At 44.3% G+C, this 20,037-nt stretch overlaps 3 protein-coding genes across 3 annotated transcripts; 2 read left to right on the forward strand and 1 right to left on the reverse strand.

The window, feature by feature from the left end:
* Nucleotides 1–549: 549 nt before the first annotated feature.
* Nucleotides 550–7,556, forward strand: PCYB_092860 (hypothetical protein; the record flags this gene model as incomplete). Its single annotated transcript, XM_004222400.1, has 17 exons — nucleotides 550–852; nucleotides 1,201–2,219; nucleotides 2,307–2,558; nucleotides 2,682–3,014; nucleotides 3,182–3,524; nucleotides 3,641–4,216; nucleotides 4,332–4,416; nucleotides 4,559–4,785; nucleotides 4,858–4,898; nucleotides 4,973–5,129; nucleotides 5,325–5,513; nucleotides 5,689–5,982; nucleotides 6,173–6,421; nucleotides 6,556–6,788; nucleotides 6,971–7,089; nucleotides 7,181–7,325; nucleotides 7,505–7,556. The coding sequence occupies 10 exons, from the start codon at nucleotides 550–552 to the stop codon at nucleotides 5,127–5,129; spliced, it is 3,336 nt and encodes a 1,111-aa protein (XP_004222448.1). The 3' UTR covers nucleotides 5,325–5,513; nucleotides 5,689–5,982; nucleotides 6,173–6,421; nucleotides 6,556–6,788; nucleotides 6,971–7,089; nucleotides 7,181–7,325; nucleotides 7,505–7,556.
* Nucleotides 7,557–9,293: 1,737 nt separating this feature from the next.
* On the reverse strand, nucleotides 9,294–10,094 carry PCYB_092870 (hypothetical protein; the record flags this gene model as incomplete). Its single annotated transcript, XM_004222401.1, has 2 exons — nucleotides 9,294–9,470; nucleotides 9,504–10,094. The coding sequence occupies 2 exons, from the start codon at nucleotides 10,092–10,094 to the stop codon at nucleotides 9,294–9,296; spliced, it is 768 nt and encodes a 255-aa protein (XP_004222449.1).
* Nucleotides 10,095–13,654: 3,560 nt separating this feature from the next.
* On the forward strand, nucleotides 13,655–19,209 carry PCYB_092880 (calcium-dependent protein kinase 3; the record flags this gene model as incomplete). The annotated part of the gene is made up of 6 exons (XM_004222402.1): nucleotides 13,655–16,667; nucleotides 16,943–17,886; nucleotides 18,113–18,434; nucleotides 18,602–18,678; nucleotides 18,892–19,032; nucleotides 19,165–19,209. 6 exons carry the CDS (start codon nucleotides 13,655–13,657, stop codon nucleotides 19,207–19,209), a joined length of 4,542 nt encoding a protein of 1,513 aa, XP_004222450.1.
* Between the last annotated feature and the right edge of the window lie 828 nt (nucleotides 19,210–20,037).

A 20,037-nucleotide genomic window follows, 5' to 3' on the forward strand; every position in this document is an offset into this window, starting at 1 on the left:
TTTTTTTTTTTTTTTACCCCTTTTGAAGGGTTATTCCTCCCCCCCTCTGGTGTGCACATTGTCTCCTTTGGTAGAAAATAAAAATTGGGACGAATCTCTGGTACCGCAGTGATGCCTCTGCGCAGGGCGTTGTTATGAACAGGGAAGAGCACAGCGCAGTGTGCGCCAATTGGATGCCAACCATGAGGAGAATTTTCCCACCCGATGATCCAAAGTGAACGCGCAGAAATGATAGAATGTCACTTCACGCTTAAGTGCATTATTGTTCGACGTCTTTTCCGTTTGACGATTTGTGGACACCGCTGCAGACCGCTTACATTGCAGTCAACTCAAAAAAAGCATACCAAGTTACTCCAAAAATTAAGCTATTAAAAAACAAATAAAATAAATATAAGACTTCCACCCCATTGTGGGTTTCATTTGGGGGTGACGTCCCCATTCGCGTGGGGTAATGACCCATGGAGGGGCATTTCTTATTTTTTTTCCCCTTCCTCCTTTCTTCATTCTTCCTCTTTATTTTTCTTGTTTTTCCCCCTTGAATCGGCAACGATGGAAAAAAGCCACAGGCTGCACGGGCTCGAACTCCCCCCGTCAATCGAATTTGACAACTACGAGGGGGGGGTCAAAATGACGAAAAGGCTGAGCATAAAAAACACTACGAAAAAGTTAATACGGTTTAGGTTCCTCTTCCAAAGTAGCGTATATTTTACTTACCCTCTGCAGGAGGTAGAAAGCATCAGTGCAGGGTTAAACAAAAGCTACCCCATAACATTCTTCAACCCTGTAAACGATTTCCAAACTGTGAATGAAACGTTAAGTATAGTGATCGAAGACAAGCAGAGGGACAAGAGAGTAGAGGTTCATTTGAGAGCCACTCCTCTCAAATGCGACATCATCTTACCATCAGTCCTGCACTTTAAAGATATGGTAATTAAGCAAAAGGGGAAAGAAGAACTAGTGATAAAAAACCAAGGTGCACTAAATGCAGTGATCAAATTGACACACAAATACACATCAAAGGAGAAAAAAGGAAAAATTAAATTGGAACCTTCTCAGTTTGTTTTAAAGGCTGGCCAAAAACAACATGTGCAAATTATACTATATTCAGATTTGCCTCAAAAATTTCAAGAGTGCTTATCTTGCTCTATCATTGAAGTGCCCAAGGATCTGGAAGGAAAAATATTTCCACAAGATCCTAAGGTGACAAATGTAACTTTCAACAACCTATGTGAAGACAGTGGAGAGAAAGGGGTCAGTGACATAATCCAAATGATCAACCAGGAAGATGTTCAGGTGCGTTTAATAAAAAAAAGAATCCAGTTAAACTGGGTTGCCGTGCTGCCCCAAATTATCATTCTTTCCGACCAAGACAGGCAGATCTTCCATCAAAGCGTGGTCAACTTTGGCGAAGTGGCCCTAGGACAGCGACTCACCAGATCGATATATTTGCATAACGTTACCACTGCCCCCATAACGGTGAGGGTGAAGAATGCGAAAAATGCAAATGCAAATGCAAATGCGAATGCTAATGCGAATGCTAATGCGAAGAAGAGCAACGTTTTCCACCTTTTAAAGGAACAATTCACAATAAAGGAAGGTTCCAAAGAGGAAATCATTTTGCACATCAACGGACAGAACCAAGTTAACCAATACACAGAAATGATACAGTTCAAAGCATGCACAGATTACTGCATCGAACTATTCTTCATTTGTGAAATTAAAAATGTGAAGTTACACTTTACCAAGGTGGTCTACCTTTTGGAAAATCTCAAGTTGGGAGATAGCGTGACGGAAAAAATTACCATCAGAAATGACGACGACACGGATGTTCATGTCGAAATTGTAAACCTTGGATACATATTTACCGCTAAGAGCACCAATTTTGTTGTGAAAAAAAATTCATACCACTTTGTGAATCTTACGTACCATTGTATATACCCCGTCAATGTGTACAAGAGATTATATTTCTTGGTTCATTTGAATAAACAAATTTTTTACGTTGATATCATTTGCAACTATTCTGTTAGCTACAAAATGTGTCCTCTTTCGATGCATCACGTATTTAGAAGTAAGCACTTTATCCATGATAAGCAGACCTTATACAACTCTTACTATGACAAGAAGGACTACATCGACATCTGGGACTTTCCCCTCGAGTTTGACTCCTACGAGGATTCCACCTACGAGATGATACATGAGATAGTGCAGGCGGACGACGGGTGAGGCTTCGTGAGGGGGGTGTCCACTTCGTCCAACTCTGCCGCGATACCCACTTCGCTCCTCCACTTCGGCTTCCTCCCCCGTAGTGACCTCTTCGTAGTCCCCCAGCAATTGGAAATCCTAGAATCGGAAGAAAAAGACATCATGATTATAAACAAAACACCTGTGGAGTACACCTGCGTTTGGTCCAACGCGGTGGACCAGGGGAGAGGACAGCGCAGCATATTTCAGATCCACCCTGCGGAGGCTCAGCTGCTACCCTTTGGGTGCCAGACGTTTAGGTATGAAATTCATCGTAGTGATGATGTTCCCAAATGCTCCCCCTGCTGGAGCGAAGCGTAACTGCATATCCCTCGAACTTCCATTTTTTACGCCGAAAATTAACATAAATATTCCATTTTTTTGCGTACAATTTTATGAGAGATTCACCCTTTTTTTTTTTTTTTTCTTTCCCCCTTTAGAGTAAAAAATGCAAAGGCTTTGAAGGAGAAATATACGAGGGAAGTATACGAATGCATTGTCTTCCCCTCCAACAACAGGGACTATAGGAAGTGTAACAGCAAAACGTTGTTACCCCCTCGGTTCCTATATGTCACTCTGTTTCAGTTTAAAATAAAGTACCTATGTGAGACGGAGAATGTTCTTGACAGCCTGTGCGTCTACCCCAAACAGATTTCCTTTTTGAATATTATCGAAGAGGAAAACGCCCACGCCGTTGTGAGGTTTTGGAATAGTTCGGACGTCGCACAGCTGGTTGACTTCACTCCATTCAAGGGCGACGTGGAATCGATCAGGTTGGGACGCCCTCCTTGAGGGGGGGAACCCCCCCTCTCCCCCCATTGCGCTCTCACGTAGCTCATACAATATGAATATATATATATGTATGTATATATATGTGGGTATATTTACGATTGCATACGAGGGAGGTCATCACAACCAAAACTTTATCTCCTCCCCGCAGAGTCGCCCCGCTAGTGAACTACGTACCCAGAAGGGGCTCCCTAAACGTCCTTATCTTTTACTCCCCCAAGAAGGCGCACCTAACCGAGGGAGAAATTAAACTGCACTATTTAGTAAATGGCATTGAAAAAAAGCATATCTCCGTTTTCGTCTCGCATGAGATAAACAGCGTCTTGCTCAACGGGGGGGACCCCAACATAGTAAGTCCATGCATCACAAATGTGCAAAAGGGTGTACATGTGTGGCCTTCCAGCAAAGTCACCTTTGTCTGTTCTTTACTTGCAAAGTGTTGCTGCGGGATGACCCGCACGCATATGCGAAGCGGGGCCTACGTTGTCTACATTGTTAACATTGTCCATTTTGCCTATAATTTCCATTTTGCCCACTTTGCCTATAATTTCCGTTTTGCCCATTTTGCCTTTTTCATTTCATTTCCCCCCCGTTCTTCCGCGCCGCAAAGAACCTACCGTGCGTAAGCACCGACACGGAGAGCTCCAAAAAAGTGGCCATCGAAAACATGACGGAGAGAAACGTCCTCTGCATGCTAGTTAAGGAAGATGCAACCTCAATTCTGGGAATTCATATAAAGGGGAATAATCATCCCCCCTTGGGAGCGCAAAGTGGAGAGGAATGCACACCTCATAGGAACAACCAAGTGGAAGAATTAAACACATGGCAATTACAAAATGGGGAGGAAGAACAAAATGAAGGAACTAGCTCACTTACAAATGAAGATAAAAAATACACCTTTTACTTCTTCTGTTTATTACCGTTTGAAAAAAGGAACATCTACATCTGTGCCTCTTCCGATTCTACGTTAAAGAAATCGGTGCCGCTGCTCCTCTCCTACATGCTGTACATAAATGAGGAAGACATGAGGAGCAAATTTACGTTTATGAAGAAGAACATGAAGGACCACATCAAACGGTGTAGGCGGTTCCTTGTGCACGTGAACATAATCAAGTGTGCCCTGTCGTTGCACCCCAAAGTGGTTGAGAGCGAGCCGATTATAGTAGGCTCGAAGTTTAACGCGAAGGTAGGCGCGAGGTGGTGCAGTGTGACCGGCGAAAAGTTGGCACCCACTTGTTAGCGTCCACTTGTCGGCCTCAAAGCTGTGATGGTGCCTCCCCCCCGTGCACACACTCTTCCAGATAAAGATTCACAACGAACACCCCGTTAAAGTAAATTTTAAAACAAAGACTGAAATTATCCAAATAGGAAACAGGAAAATATTTGGTACGTCCTCCAAACAGAACAGTCAATTGACGATACCCGCGTCGTTTTCTTACTCATATGTATTCTCCTGCCCAATTGGACCACTTCTGCGTTTCGTTATGTAGCCCAACCACAAATGATCTTTTGTTTTTCCTTTCCACAGATGAAGAAGAAATTAAAGAGGCAGACAGAAATGTTGTAGTAGAAAAAAGCGAAGATGTGATTAATTCCTTTTCGAGCAAATATGCCTACGTCTCTTTTAAGACCAGCCAGCAGGGCCATTTCGTCTACCGCTTTTGCGTCATCGTGGGAGGTAAAAGGGAGAAGTGGCGCAGTAGCGAAGTGTCGAAATGGCGCAGTAGCGAAGTGTCGAAATGGCGCAGTGGAGAAGTTAGTAGAGCCATCTCCACCCCGCTGACAAAAACGATCTGACTGTGTTCCCCCTTTTTTTTTCTTTTTCAGGAAATAAGTAGCAGCATAGGCAGAAGATCAAAGGCGCCCCAGTGTGTGCTTTCTATAGGGACTCATCAAGCTGAGAGAACTTCTTCACAACACGGCCAATCCCCCCCTCCTGCAGGAACCACGTCGACATTGTACTCAAAGTGGTGATGCCCTATTTCCAAATTATCGACATAAATGATTTTAAAACGCCACAATCCATATACTGGAATATGATTTCCGCGGATCGGATAAATTCGTACGTCCTTTTCCTTGAGCACTTGCTACTTTGTTAATGTCTACCTCGCACTTTATTTTTTCTCCACTCTTGGGTTCCCTTCACTGTGTGTATGCACCTCCATTTTAAACGCCAAATGGAACTGATTTTTTTTTTTTTTTTTTTTTTTTTTTCTTTTTCTCCCTGTAGCTACTTAAAGGAAGACATCTCAACGTTAGACACAGAATACAAGAAAAGTCAAGGGATGGAGAACATGAAAAAGCTTTTCAACCAGTTTGACTACATACCATTTAATGTTGGAAACAACACGCTCAACGAGGTGACAAGAGTAAACTTGGTTTTATTTAACCCACTCAATGTGCCACTGAAGGTTCATATAAATAGCATAAAGTCGTACGTTCTTCCTGTCTTACCTCCCTACGTCAAAAATGAGGAGGAGCAGGTAATGCCCACGCATGCGGTGGAGCCGTAGAGCGGTGGTGACAACGCGATGTGGTACATAGCACGATCTTTTTATTTTCTCCCCTTTTATTTTCTCCCCTTTTTTTTTCTCCTCTTTTATTTTCTCCCCTTTTCTTTTCTCCCCTTTTTCTCCTTTTCCCCCCGCTTGCGCGCAGCTGGCTCACCTCCTCTACGTAGACAACACCTTCCGCAACTTCATGAGATGCCTGGACTGCTGCGAGATCACCCCCACCGATTTTGAAATAAAAGAGAAGGGCACAAAAACGGTTACCCTATTTTATAAACATAAATACATTGGGCTCCACAATATGCCCCTGATAATTGACGTGGAAAATGGAAAAGTGCTTCCCCTCAATTTAAGTTCCCTGACATTTCCACCCCAAGTGCCTCCTATATATTTGATGAACGTGAAGGTACCGAAAGATGTGCACATGTACAGCTTCCTTGTGGTTAGCGCGTCGGACAGTCTCTATTTTTTTGCTTCATATGGTTTATTAGCCCATTTTGATCCTTACACGTGCCTCATTTTGATCCTTACACGTGCCTCATTTTGATCCTTACACGTGCCTCATTTTGATCCTTACACGTGCCTCATTTTGATCCTAACACACGTCTCATTTTTCTCTCCCCTTTCTTCAGGACCTGAATGAACACGTCTTGGACCTGAAAAACGAGTGCATCATAAACATTGACCTCCTGAATGATAGCGAGTTGGATATCCATTACGCCGTAGAGCGGTGCAGTCATTTGGTGGTTTTAAATCCCAAGGGGGTTATCAAAAGGCGCAAGTACATTTCCCTCTTCATTTTGGTTTCGAGACTTTCCCCGACTATAATTAGCGAAAAGTTGATACTGAGGCCGCACTTTAGGCACCTGAACAGGGACATAGTAAAATGACTGCAACGTGCGCTTGTTTATTCACATGTGCGCTTGTTTACTCACACGTGTTCACCCCTTTTCGTGCTTTTCCATGCGTGTGCACCTGTACATGCGACCCATCCACTCCCGATGCGCTCTCACAGGAGCTAGACAAAGTCATGATAGAACTGACGCTAAACAGCACATCCGATAATGTGTACAAAGATGCCCACAAAACGATCAACGTTTTCAACAACAAATGCATTGATGACCTCCCTGGACAAGGCATCAAGACCTTCTGCTCCAACTTCATCCCCGCCTACTCATACATACACGCTCAGAACAAACTGTTTTATGTCTCACCAAGCTCGATAAATATTCTCTATGCCCCGACCAAGTAAGCCATGGGTGGGGGGACCATTACAGCTGTGTGCTATCGCATCGGTGGAACAATGGGACGGAGAAGTAAAGCCAGAACTCCTACCCGAGTGCACCACGCAACGGCGCTTTAAATAGTGCCATTACCTTTTGCCCATTCCGAGATGATTCACCTCTTCCCCTGTTTCTTACCACGCGCAGTTCCATCGTCGAACGGATTGTCATAATAAAAAATTACTCATCATCCAGGAACCTAAAATTTAAAATACCTAACAAAAACACCCTACCTGGAAACGTTTTAAAAATAACCCCCAACAAAGGTTACCTGAAATGGATCTTTTTTAGACACTTGCTGACTAGCTGCACTATCTGCATACATCCCTTTTTTAATCACTTGTCTTACAAACACAGGGGTCATCAAAAGGGAGGGACATATCATTCTCAGGTTTACCTTCATTCTGAGTGACATATTGTTAGACATCGAGGGGAACATTCAGATAGAGCTCAAGTACGTACAAGACCAAGTGCCATCGCAAGGGAAGAATGAAGAGGACAGGTGCACCATTGGTGCTGTCTCAGAAACGAAAATTGGTACACAAATATGTGAGCATCTACAACTGCGCGTTTCATGTGCGCAATCACATGCACGTGTTTTCTTCTCATTTCCCCAACGGAGAGATAACCCCGCTAAACCATGTGTCATACTTTGCACTGTTCCCCTTTTAACCACTACAGAGGAGGTCTACGAAGATACGAGGGACAAACAGGGGCAAACCGAAGAGCCTAACCCTTTACAGATTTCCAAAGCCAAGAAGGCAACAAAATTCGATGATCTAACCTTCTCCCATGCCCAAAAAATATTTGAGAACATCCAGCTGTTCAAATATGCCTACGTAATTATGGCACACAAAAAAAAAAAAAAAATAAAACAAGCAAATGCACATATGTATTCATGTACTATATATGCTTGTGTGCGAAGGCCCAGCGCGCACGCTGCTGTGCACCCACCTCCGATCCACCCGCCGCTGCTTCATCCACCGCTGCTTCACCCCCCAACAACAGGACAATGTCAACAGCAGCATGCTACAAAAGGCTGTGCGGCGCCTTTACGGAGTTAAAAATGGTGGGGCGGGAAAAAAAAAAAAAAAGCACAACACAGCACAGCTCAGCAAGTGTACAGATGGATCACTTAAAATTAGAATCCCTATATAATCTTCACAAGGTAACCCATTTTTTTTTTTTTGCCTCCAATGTTAGAGGAACCTTCCAAAGGAGAAAGCCCCCAAGAGTCTATCAAACAGGGGATTAAAGACTTTCCCAAGTTTTATTTTTACATTCACGTGAAGTTATTCACTTGCAACTCTGACGATGTGGCAACAGCAAAGAATAATTTTGAGAATTTGGTCAGAACAAATATTTACCCCCAGAACTTGTACTTTAAAAGATACATCAGTCTGCCCATTCCTCTGGAGGACAAATCGAAAAGTGAGTCGGCCCTCCGTTCGAAGTGTCCTTGTATGTGTAGATGCACACGTGAGGGTTCCCATTTGTGACGCTGCTCGTGTGAGTGATGTTAAACTCTTTTTACTTATTTCCCCTTTATTCTGTGCACTGAAATTTGAAGGCTTCTTTAAAAGACATTACTTCGATTTCGAAAAACTGGAAAAGCCGATGGGGAAGCAGAAAAATCGGGATGGGAAGGGGAACAGGACCCTATGTCGGGAGGAAATTGCGTGTCATAAGAGTACGCGCGAAATACGTGATGAGTTTGCGCACACCCACTTTGCGACTGAGCTGATGCACTATACCCATCTCCACCACTGCATTCACATCTGCACTTCTGCACTCACTTCTGCACTCACTTCTTCACTCACTTCTGCACGCACTTCTGCTCACACCCCATAGGGGACATCTACGCGTGCATGTTCACCGAAATGTTCAAAAGCATAATCGAGAAAGACATCAAGAATCACATTGCCATCCTTTCCGAAATAAACGCATGCTCCATTCAGACGATTGAGAGCATTCTGAGCGAGGACATAATTGACGCCATGTCAAGTGAGTTTACCACGCAGGGGGGTAGAGGGCATATCTATGTGTTTACATGAGAACACACGTGTGCGCACGTGTGTGAAAGTATCCCTCGTGAGACCACCTCCCCAACTTGTGCTGCCGTCACCCCTTCTTCATCCAACTCTCAGGAACGAAGAGAACCGACTCCAACTCTCAAATGAAGAGCGACTACTCATTTTTGAAGCCAGCAATTTTATCTCACTTCTTTTCGCATATGTTTTCGGATATCATTGGCAGCCTTATGGGCGATGCGAGTTTGTTTGCCAAAAATGTGGACTGAAAAACTTCGAGGGGGGAGGCGGCAAACCGTTCACTCTACTAAACTGCTCAAATGGCACCCCCCCCGGGGAGGGCGCTCAGTAGGGGTAATGCTCCTCCGTAGGGGTAGTGCTCCTCCGTAGGGGTAGTGCTCCTCCGTGGGGGTAGTGCTCCTCCGTGGGGGTAGTGCTCCTCAGTAGGGGTCCTTCCCGAAATCGTCCCCCTCATCTACGTAACCGAAATTATCCGCGTCGTGGTCACTGTCCTCTGAAGAATCCCTACCAGTGTTTATATACTCGTCTCTACTCTTGTTGTAAGCTTCAATTGCAGACTTCATCCGTGTGGCCTCCCTTTTTTTTTCTATATAAACCTTAAAAATGATATACAAGGAGTAGGATGCAACCAAAATTGTGGACAAGAAAAATGGAGATGATCTGAATTCACCAAACGAAACGGAAAAAAAATATCTTCTCATTTTTTGGGGAATATCCACACACAGAAAGTTCTCTTTAAAAACATTCATAATGGCAAGTTCAATTTTTTTGTTTACTAAAAAGGTGTACAATGGGTAGAGGCCTAAACAGAAGGTACCCACGCAGAGGAATCTGGTCAGGCATTTTCTGTTAAATATTAACAAGTTTGATGTTACTTTATTCCACCAATTTTTATCTTTCATATTTAAATGATTGTTCTTCACTTGTCCCTTTCCATTTTCCCCATCATGTAAATATAAGACGTGCACAGTATTCTTTTTTTTCACAACGTGTTGGTCATTGGGAGTTATTTTATTTTTCCTGAAATGTGACAAGTCATACTTCCTTTTTGCAATCCCAATGAAGGCATATTCATGGCCGCTACTTTTCCCCTTGTGCTGAATGTTCGGGGGGTATCCCAAATGTGGGTACCTCCTATGGGGAGTTTTTTTAATGCATTTTACGCGTACGAGAGTTGCGAGCAGGAGGAGGACCAACGCGAAAAGGGGGACGAGTTTCATTTTAACCGCTGCCTTCGCCTTGTCCGGGTGGGGGCGCAGAAGGAAGTGCTAGTGGACGTGCGGGTGGATGTGCGAGTGAACGCGCGTATAGAGGTGAACTTCCCCGCGCGTGAACTTCCTTCTGGGGATACCTCACTCAGCAGGCATATCTTTTTGCTTAAACGGGGACGCAAAGGAGGGACACCATCTTTTTCCCTTCACGAAGAAAAGTCATCTTTTGTAAAAAGTTGGAAGCGCGCAAAAAGGGAACTCACTGCTTTGAAATTTCCCCTCCATTCAAGCGTAACAGAAAGATTGGCCCTATTCGCAGGTGTGTTGAAAAGGCAGCCTTTTTGTTTTATTTTCCAGGCGTTCCCATTTTAAATTTTTTTTTTTTTTTAAAAAAAGGGGGTACCAAATGGGGTTAAACAAAAAAAAATATATATATTTTCCTACACATAATTTCCACGCCAATTAACGCGACTTTCTGTTGAGAAACGGTGGACATTTCCACGTTTAAACTTTTTTTTAACCCATCCTGGGAATAAGTTGTGAATGCTGGTGAAAACGCGGGAGGAGTCTCTTTCCCGATTTCTTTCGATGTGTATATATGCTCCTATTTGTCGTATTTTTTCGCTTTATTTTTTTTATTTATTTTATTTTATTTCATTTTTTTTTTTTTTTTTTTTTGTTCCTTTCCTTTGTTGTTCAATCACCCAGCAGCTCCTTTGCGCCGCAGGTGTGAAAAATAAATTGAGAAATTAACGGAACAGTTAATAAAACATTAAAGGGGGAAGCTGGGCGAGGAGCTAGACCGTTTAAGCCATTCGGAAATATGGCTTTGCTCTGTTTGACTTGGCTTGCCTTGTTGTGCAGCGCACAGGGGGTTACGTGAGATGCACACATACATGTGACCGCGTTCCGCAGGTGTAGTTGTTTCCTACTTGTACACATCCCCACACAGGTGTTAGCGTGGTCATACAGAACGCAAGTAGTATTAAAAATGGCTGTGATAACGATATTGGGCAAAAGGCAAAAAAAAATGAAAAGGGGTAAAGCCATGTAATAGGTATGAAGGGCGCTAAAGAATGTTCCACACTGTGATGTGAACACGCGAATCCTACAAAATACATGCAGTTAAAAAAATGCCTGAATTGTGCGGCAAAGGGGGTGATGAAAAAAAAAAAAAAAAAGTCAGACTTTTAATGAGAACAAAAAAAAAAAAAATTAACAAACGAACGCAGTAAAAGCAGTCCACATGAACCTTGTAACGCCGAATGACCTCCATTTTGAATTAACTTTTACTTCACCTTTTCAATAGGAAAATTTTAACTTTCCCTGGATTGCGATTTTCACGTTAAGTGCTGCAGCACGGACATGAAAAAAAAAAAAAAAAAAAAAAAAGAAAAGAAAAGACTTCATGGACGGATGAACATACAAAAGAGTTTTTCCCAAGTGGTGGAATTTTTCCCCATGTGTACAAATCTGCATGATGCCCCTTTTGAAATTGTCCAGCGTTGCGTGGGGAACAAATGTAGCTTTTAGCTTCGTCTTGCTCCTTTTTTTCACCACTGCGTTTTCCTACGCTGTTACTCGCTTGGTTTGTCAGCCAGCCGGCGAAGCAACTCGCCCCATAGCATTCGTGACAGCTCATCACATTCGTCGCTGCTCATCACATTTGTCGCTGCTCATCGCGTGTCAACTCGTTCTGCAGCGCGTCCCATTTTAACCCCCGTGATTGATCACATGATAACTGTTCATGTGGACGCATTGCTCGCGCTTGCCCCGTATGTGTGCGTTTTGACGCGCATATTTCTCGTGGGCGTGAAGTGCCTGCACGTGTGCTACTGCGCATATAAGTACACATATGTACGAATATGGGCATATCGCGTAGTGGCCACATCCATTTGCCCCATTTTTTGCCTACATGAAGTGGCTCCACATAATCCCCCGTTCTACATGCACAACACACTTAGAATTTTTTTTTTTTTTCCCACCCTTTTAAAATAACCACTTCCTTTGTTGAATATCTTCTTTTTCTTGAATTTTATTTTTTCCTTCCTTTTTTTTTTTTTTTATCTTCTCATCTACATAGCGTTTTAACCTTTTCAAGGGCCTTTATGGGCGTCACCATTCTTTCGCCAAAGTGAGCAGCAGTTACTCGCTGCATCCCTTTTCCCATTGATTTAGCGATTCGTCTACACAATCCGCTTCAGCACTTTGCTATTTCATTTATGTAGCAGTTAACCATACAACGTGCTCCCCTATATACTGTGTCCTCATTTGCTTAACACAAAAGGAGGGGAAGCATATCTGTATGTGCTTCACCGCTTAGCACCCCTAAGGGGGGGAACAACACAACCGTTACATTGCGAATTCATTTTGTAAAATTTTTTTCCACCCCCCCAAACGCTACATATTTTTATGATACACACACAGGAAAAAAAAATAAAAAATAAATACTGTTAACAAAGAGGGTAAAAGCTAAATCTACAAAGATTCAAAATTATGTCCGAAAAAGTGGCGGACTGCACCTTTGGGTATATAAAAGTGACAGCAACAAAAGTGGCAGCAACAAAAGTGGCAGCAACAAAAGTAACAGCAACAAAAGTAACAGCAACAAAAATGTTAAGAAGAACGAAATAAGTGGTAAAACGAAACAACGCTAAGCAGCAGCGGGTGGCGCGAGCGAACTGTTCAACCTGCACGGGCAAAATGACAGAGTGCACAGGCTACTTGGGCAGTGCACGCATTTTTGAGTTTTTCTAAAATGAGGCTCCTAGCAATTTTTACTGTGATATCTTTAAGCTGAAGCAAATCCCTATTTTCTTTTTTTCAAAAATAGAGCTTGGATGATTTTCCGGGCGTAGCGGTGCAGCGGCGGAGCGGGCTTGTGTTGCAGTGCGCTCTGCGTCCCACCTGCTGTGCTTTTCTTCGCCCACGCGATGCACTTCTTCTTCTTTGCTTTGCACTTAGCCCTTTTTGCCCTGTTTTTCCTCTTCTCCTTCCCCTTTTCGCCGATTTCCTTGCTCCCCACCCCGTACACACCCATTTATTTTTGTCACATCCGCGAAGGCACGTGCCTGCATGCCGATGCGCACAAGTGGACACATGTCAACATATGCACATTTGTACATGTAGTACCTTCGTGTGCACACCTTTCTAGCGTTGTCCCTCTGGTAGACTCTCCAAAGGAACTCGTTCCATCCCCCCCCAAAAAAGAAAAAAGCGAGCCACATTTCTCCCAAGTCCACATAACATGATATTGGATGTACTCAAAAACAATTTTGAAAAAAAAGGGGAACCTTTTTATAGCAACAAAATGAGAACTAGCATCGAAAAACAGAAGAAGAAGAAGAAAAAAAAAAAAAAAAAATTTCCCGTTGCAGGATGAAAGCGAAAAGGATAGCACAAAGGTGGAGAGCACAGATGATGCAGATTCACGCACCGAAAGTGAAGCTCATAGTAAAAATGAACCCCCACGTGATGAAAGGGGGAATAGCCCTCTACAAATTGCAAAGGGGAGAAACGCCCCCCTAAAGACGACAACAAGGACGACAAGGACGGCGGCAACAACGACGATGACGAAGAAGAAGAAAAAAAAAAACTCATCGAAAGGACTCTATCTAAACGTGAAGAGAAAGAACACACACTATGGAGAAAACGAACAGGAAGAGTTCGCGGAGGATATCTTTGAAAATGAAAATTTTGACGAACTACAGTTTGTGGAGGACGAACATGTGGAATACAAAACTTATAATTCCTTTTCCAATACAGGATTAAAACTGTTAAGTAAATACTCAGTCGAAGATGGAAAGGGGGGAATCACCAAAACGAAGAGAAAGAAAAAACGACAAGGACAGGAGGGACAAGAACAAGAGAGCTACAGCAAGTACAATTTCAACGATGAGGAACCGTTTAAGGGTAATCACAACGAGTTCGACTCGGACATTATCAAATTTTTAAATAGAAATAAAAAGAGCATTGATTATGACAAACGGAAAGGCCGTCCGTTTCAAAAAGAAGACGCCTACTCTTATGACGCCACTGAAGGTTATGGCGGGGAGAGGGGAAAACAGAAACAGCTGCGCGCTGCTCGGGAAGACAAGGATAACTATGAATATTACCGGGCGGAGAACGCGGACTATTACGACCGCGAGGAGGAGGAAGGAGAGGAGGGCGATCAAAGCGGTGGCAGCCAAAGTGGTGGCAGCCAAAGTGGTGACGATCAAAGTGGTGGCAGCCAAAGTGGTGACGATCAAAGCGGTGGCAGCCAAAGTAGTGACGACTATGATACCAGCGCAGCGCGGTGTAAGTACGAACGAAGCGGCGGCGTAGATGGAAGTGATAAATTTAAAAGGGGTGGATCAGTGGGACAGGAGGAAGAGGAGGGAGAAGATGATGAAGAGGGAGAAGAAGATGAAGAGGAAGAGGAAGACGAGGAGGACGAAGCAGACGAGGAGGACGAAGAAGACGAGGAGGAAGAAGCAGACGAGGAGGACGAAGCAGACGAGGAGGATGAAGCAGACGAGGAGGACGAAGCAGACGATGACGGCGAGAGCAACCACGACCCCCTTGACCGGAAGGAGGTAACCAACACGGAAGACCCAAGCGGCAGACCCCCCCTCGCAAGCGAGTTCAAGTACCGAAACACCCCAGCGGGGGTACACATCTATGATAAAAGGGAAGACGGTCATTTTGAAAATGAAGAGAACACGTGGAACGCCACAAAACATGACTCCACAGCGCGCATATACGGAGGTGGAAAAAGGCATGAAATAAAACTTGGGCACAGCGGGAGGAGGAAGGAAGAAAACCCAAAAGTAGAGTACCCCGAAAAAACGCAAAATAAAAAAGCTGTGAATATAAACGTAAGCGAAAGTAATTTAAAAAAAAGTAGCACGTCCTATGGAAGACAATACAACGTGCAGAGGAGTGCCATGGAGGAAAAGTCATCCCTCAGGAATGCCTTGAACATTGGGAACCCTAACCTCAGTAAGGACAAGTACAAATTTAATCTCCCTAATGGGGAAGATAAGCTAATTAAGTTTAATATAGGTGACCACACGATCAGCGACGGCAGGAGCAAGCCAATTCACAAAGATGAGAGGATAAACGCACTCGACTACATTCTTCATTCGTCAAACCAGAGTGTGCACGCAGGGACCAATGATTATTTTTTAAAAAGAGTGGGGGAAGAAGCAGGTGAAGCAGAAGAAGACTGCACAGATAGCCACTTGGGCCAAGCGGGGCAAATACGCCAACCACCCAGGGAAGAAACGCAGAAAACGCAGAAGGATCCCCACGGGGAAGAGAAAAAAAAAAATAACATCAAAAGCTTCCTAGACAAAATAAAGCACAGGAAAAACAACGAAGATATGCTTAAACGGGAACAGAGCAAATATGATAATGCGGAGAGGAATGAAAAAAAGGACAAATTCAAAATGAAGTTCACGGACATTCTGCATGCAGGGACGCTGGGCAATTTTTTCCACCGCAACAAAAGTAGCGCCGCGAAGTCGTTGTCCCCGCAGCGAGAGAGGGACGCCAGCGTCGAGCCGTGTATCAAGTCGAACGGCGTGGAGAAGTTCGGATGGCTCCACCGGGGGAGGTCCGACCCCAGGCGCGACGACGAGCAGCAGCGCAGAGGCGACGATCAGCAGCATCACCAACGTGACAACCAGCAGCAGCTCAGAGGCGACGATCAGCAGCATCACCAACGCGACGACCGCTTCCCCCTCCAGAAAAAAAAAACACTCGCCCAGGCGTCCATGATAAAAGACGAGAAGGCACATTACAGCACAAGGGACGGGGTGAAAATTCTGGACGCCATTTCGAACCAAGAGGAAGCCATCAATGACGGTACTATTATGCACAGTGGCCGAAAGTCATATGACAACAGGGGGATTCACAAAAGGGGAAGTAAGAACACCCCAGAGTCTTCCTACAAAGGGGGCTCTTCTCCCAAAGAACCGATTGCTTCCAAAGTGACCCCCGTCACATGGGATGGAAAAAAAAACGTCATTGGGAAGCCAGCCGACAGGAACAAGAAGAACCCTAAACAAGAGGACTCCAAAGAGATCAGCTCAAACGATATAATGAGTGGAAAATACAGCAGGAAATATCACACAAGCAAGCACGACTTAGATGCAGACACGAACAGAAAGGGGCCTGGAAAGGAGAGTATTCTACCCAGCATATATCAACAACTGTATTATAGAAGCGCCCATGGAAATGAAAATAAAATAGCTCCATTTGAAGATGATCCAAAGAGGGGAAGACAAATTATATTACAGGGAGGAAACGGAAGGGACGAGGAGTCAGATGTCAAAATGGAACAAACGTTAAACAGGAAAATGATCGAGAACAATGAACTGAAGAAACGAAATGAAAATAATGACGAAGTGTTGGCCACCCCATTTTATATAAAAAGCAAAATTGACAAAGTTCTAAAGAATAGCGAAATTTTCGAGCGATCCGCAAGAGCCACCTTTCAGCAGTTCGATGTGAAAAATAAAAACTTTCTGCATTTCAGCGAGATCGAGTCACTGATTCAGAAGCTCTGCTTCAATTTGGAGCTCCCCCCTGTGGATAGTAAGCAGTGAGAGGAGTGTTGGGCTAGTCGGGTGGCCTCGTCTGGTGGCCTCGTCGGGTGGCATATCCGAATGGCCTATCCGTGTGGCCGCAGCATGCCAACTAGGCAAATGTTACCAGTGATTTGTGTGCGCAGGTGAAAGTGTGTAAGGGCCCACCTAGCAAGCCCTTGTTTTGCTGCTCCCCTACCCACCCCGCGGCGTCTATAACCACCGTGCTGCGTCTATAACCACCGTGCTGCATCTATAACCACCGCGCCGCTTCCCCCCCTGCAGAGAACATCCTCTCCATCGTCTACAAAGACTACGACAGCAGCAAGAACAACAGCATGAACTACACCGATTTCAGGCAGATGTATTGGGACCTTCTGAAGCAGATCAAGAAAAAGTATTACCCAACGAAAAATTTAAAAATAAAAAGAAACTGCATAATCAGCAGGAAGAAGCTGGGAGGGTATGATTACTCATCGATATACAATTATCTGAGTTTTAAAAAAATCCTGGGATGTGGTGCCTTTGGAGAAGTACACCTTGTGGAAGATAACATCTGTAAGCTTTACAAAGTGGTGAAAATATTAAAAAAAAAAAAATTAAAAAATATAAAAATTAACGAAGAAATTAATGTACTCATATATCTAGATCATCCAAACATCATAAAAATATTTGACGTTTACGAAAATGTGGATTGTACTTATATTGTCATGGAGCTTTGCGAAGGAGGGGAACTTATGGACAAGATAGTCAAGTCCTCCATTTTCAATGAAGAATATATAAAAAATATTATGTTTCAAATTCTGTGTGCCATAGCATATATGCATAGCAACAACATTGCCCACAAGGACTTGAAACCTGAGAATATTTTGTTCAAATCCAAGGGAGATGATACATTAAAGATCATTGATTTTGGGCTAGCTGAATTGATTAATCACACAGAGGGAGTTAGCAAAACTGCTGCAGGGACTGTCCTCTACATGGCACCCGAAGTTTTTAAAAAAAAATTTACCATCAAATGTGATATATGGTCAGCTGGAGTGATTATGTTTTTTTTGTTCTCCAAAAATTTGCCCTTTTGTGGGAACACCTACGACGAGATTAAGCTCAGCATATTCAAGGACGAGCCTGACTACAAGAGCTTGAAGGGACGGCTGTCTCAGCCCGCGCTGCACATGTTGAAGCTCATGCTGGAGAAGGACTACACCCGGCGGCCCATGGCGGCAGTGGTAGGTGCGAGCGGGTGTCTGCATCCGCACGTGTGCAGTATTACATCCACAATTGGGCAGTATTACATCCTCAATTGGGCAGTATTACATCCACAATTGGGCAGTATTACATCCACAATTGGGCAGTATTACTTCCACACTTGAGCAACATTACAGCCACACCTGCTGACGTCTGCAACCACACGTGAGAACACCCCTACTACCCCTTCTCCCCCCCTGCGCGCAGCTCCTGCACCACCCCTGGTTTCAGGGATTCCTAGACCCAGTGCAAATAAACCCAAGCACGCTCAGCAACATAAAGGCCTACATGAAGCAATCCAACATCAGGAACATAATAGTCAACATAATGGCCCACGAGCTCAGCGTAATAGACAGCCACTTAAAGTACATCAATGAGCTCTTCTGCAAAATAGACACCAATCATAACGGCTCGCTCAGTCACGGGGAAATTTATGCCGTGCTGGCCAATGCGGGTATCAAGAAGTGGGACATCAACCGGATCGTGCAGGCGCTGGACATCAACGACCGGGGCAGCGTGACCTACACGGGTACTCACACACACGCATGCGGATTCGCACACACACATACGCATGCCGATGCGCATGTTCACACTTGCATGTGTATACTCGTACGCTTAAACACCCCTTCGCATGGAGAATCACACCACCATCCACACCCACACACGCCATCTCCCAATGCTCATTCACCTCTGCAGAGTTCATCGCCGGATGCTACCGATGGAAGGACATAGAATCCACTTTCTTAAAGGCGGCCTTCAATAAGATCGACAAGGTTTCCGGAGGGAGAAGTGCACTGGCGGGCACTTAAGACGCCGCCACGCCGCTGCTACACCGCTGCTATACCGCTGCTACACCGATACTACACCGCTTCTACACCGCTGTTATACCGCTTCTACACCGCTGTTATACCGCTGCTATGCGGATACTACACCGCTGCTACACATTCGACCCCTCAAAACGAAATGACCTCCACGCCACCCCGCAGGACGAAGATGGCTACATCAGCAAAAGCGACATAGTAACGCTGGTGCAGGACAAGGTCATCGAGAGTCACGACGTAGACAATTTTTTCACATCCGTGTTCCTTGTGAAGAAGGGCTTATCTTGCGAGCGGCGCGCGAACAGGGTAATTCGAGGGCAAACAAAACGCTAATGAGAAAACAAGCGACAAAAAAGGACGAAAAACGAAAAACGAAAAAAAAGTACAAAAAACGACAAAATAGCAAAAGCGTCCGTTGCCCATCCCCCCTATCTGCAGATAAACTTCGAAGACTTTAAAGAGTACCTTTTAAGCACGTTTTAGGCTCACGTAAAGAGGAGCAAAAAATAAAAAGCAAGTGAAGGACCCGCAGGTGGATATGTACAGCATTTTTCCACATAAAAATGAAACATAATTTTTTTTCTTTTTTTTTTACCTATTACTTTGAATTGTACTTGTGAGCAAATTTTGGAGGAACACCTATAACGTGGGTAAAGCACAAGCGTGCATGAGGCATATATGCATGCACACATTTGCTTGCGTGCCTCTTCCTTTTTGAGTTTCCCTCCAATGGCCTTTACTCACTCGTTCTTCCTTCCATTTCACCCACCTTTTATAGCTTAACATGTGATTACACGGGAGCAGTCCGTTTGCAGTTCCCGTTTGCAGTTCCCGTTTGCAGTTCCCGTTTGCAGTTCACGCTTTCAGTTCCCGCTTGCAGTTCACGCTTTCAGTTCCCGCTTGCAGTTCCCCCTTACAGCTTGTCTTTGGCGGTGCCGCTCCGCATCTGAGTTAGCCACAAGAAGGCGAATGGCCCCGGGGCAAAACGCGTCCAAGCTAACCACACCGCACCGCAGCTCATCACGCCATCCCCCCGTTTGTTCCATTTTCAAACATTTTGTAAAACATCACACGATGGAGAAGAGTGCCCCTTTTTATTGTCCACGTGGATAAACCACCACATGCACCTTTCCAAAACGGGATCTTCGAACTCCTGTTATCAAACTTGATTATGTCTTTTGTTAAAATGGGAAGAAAACAGAAAACCAAATAAATTGTGCTCTCCCAGATATGCCTTTTACTTTCCCCCTACCTCCCCTTTTTTTATCTATCCACATTTTTTAGTAAATCAATTGCACACACTATTCTGTG

This window comes from Plasmodium cynomolgi, chromosome 9 (genome assembly GCF_000321355.1).
Source record: "Plasmodium cynomolgi strain B DNA, chromosome 9, whole genome shotgun sequence".
Lineage (NCBI taxonomy): Eukaryota > Apicomplexa > Aconoidasida > Haemosporida > Plasmodiidae > Plasmodium > Plasmodium cynomolgi.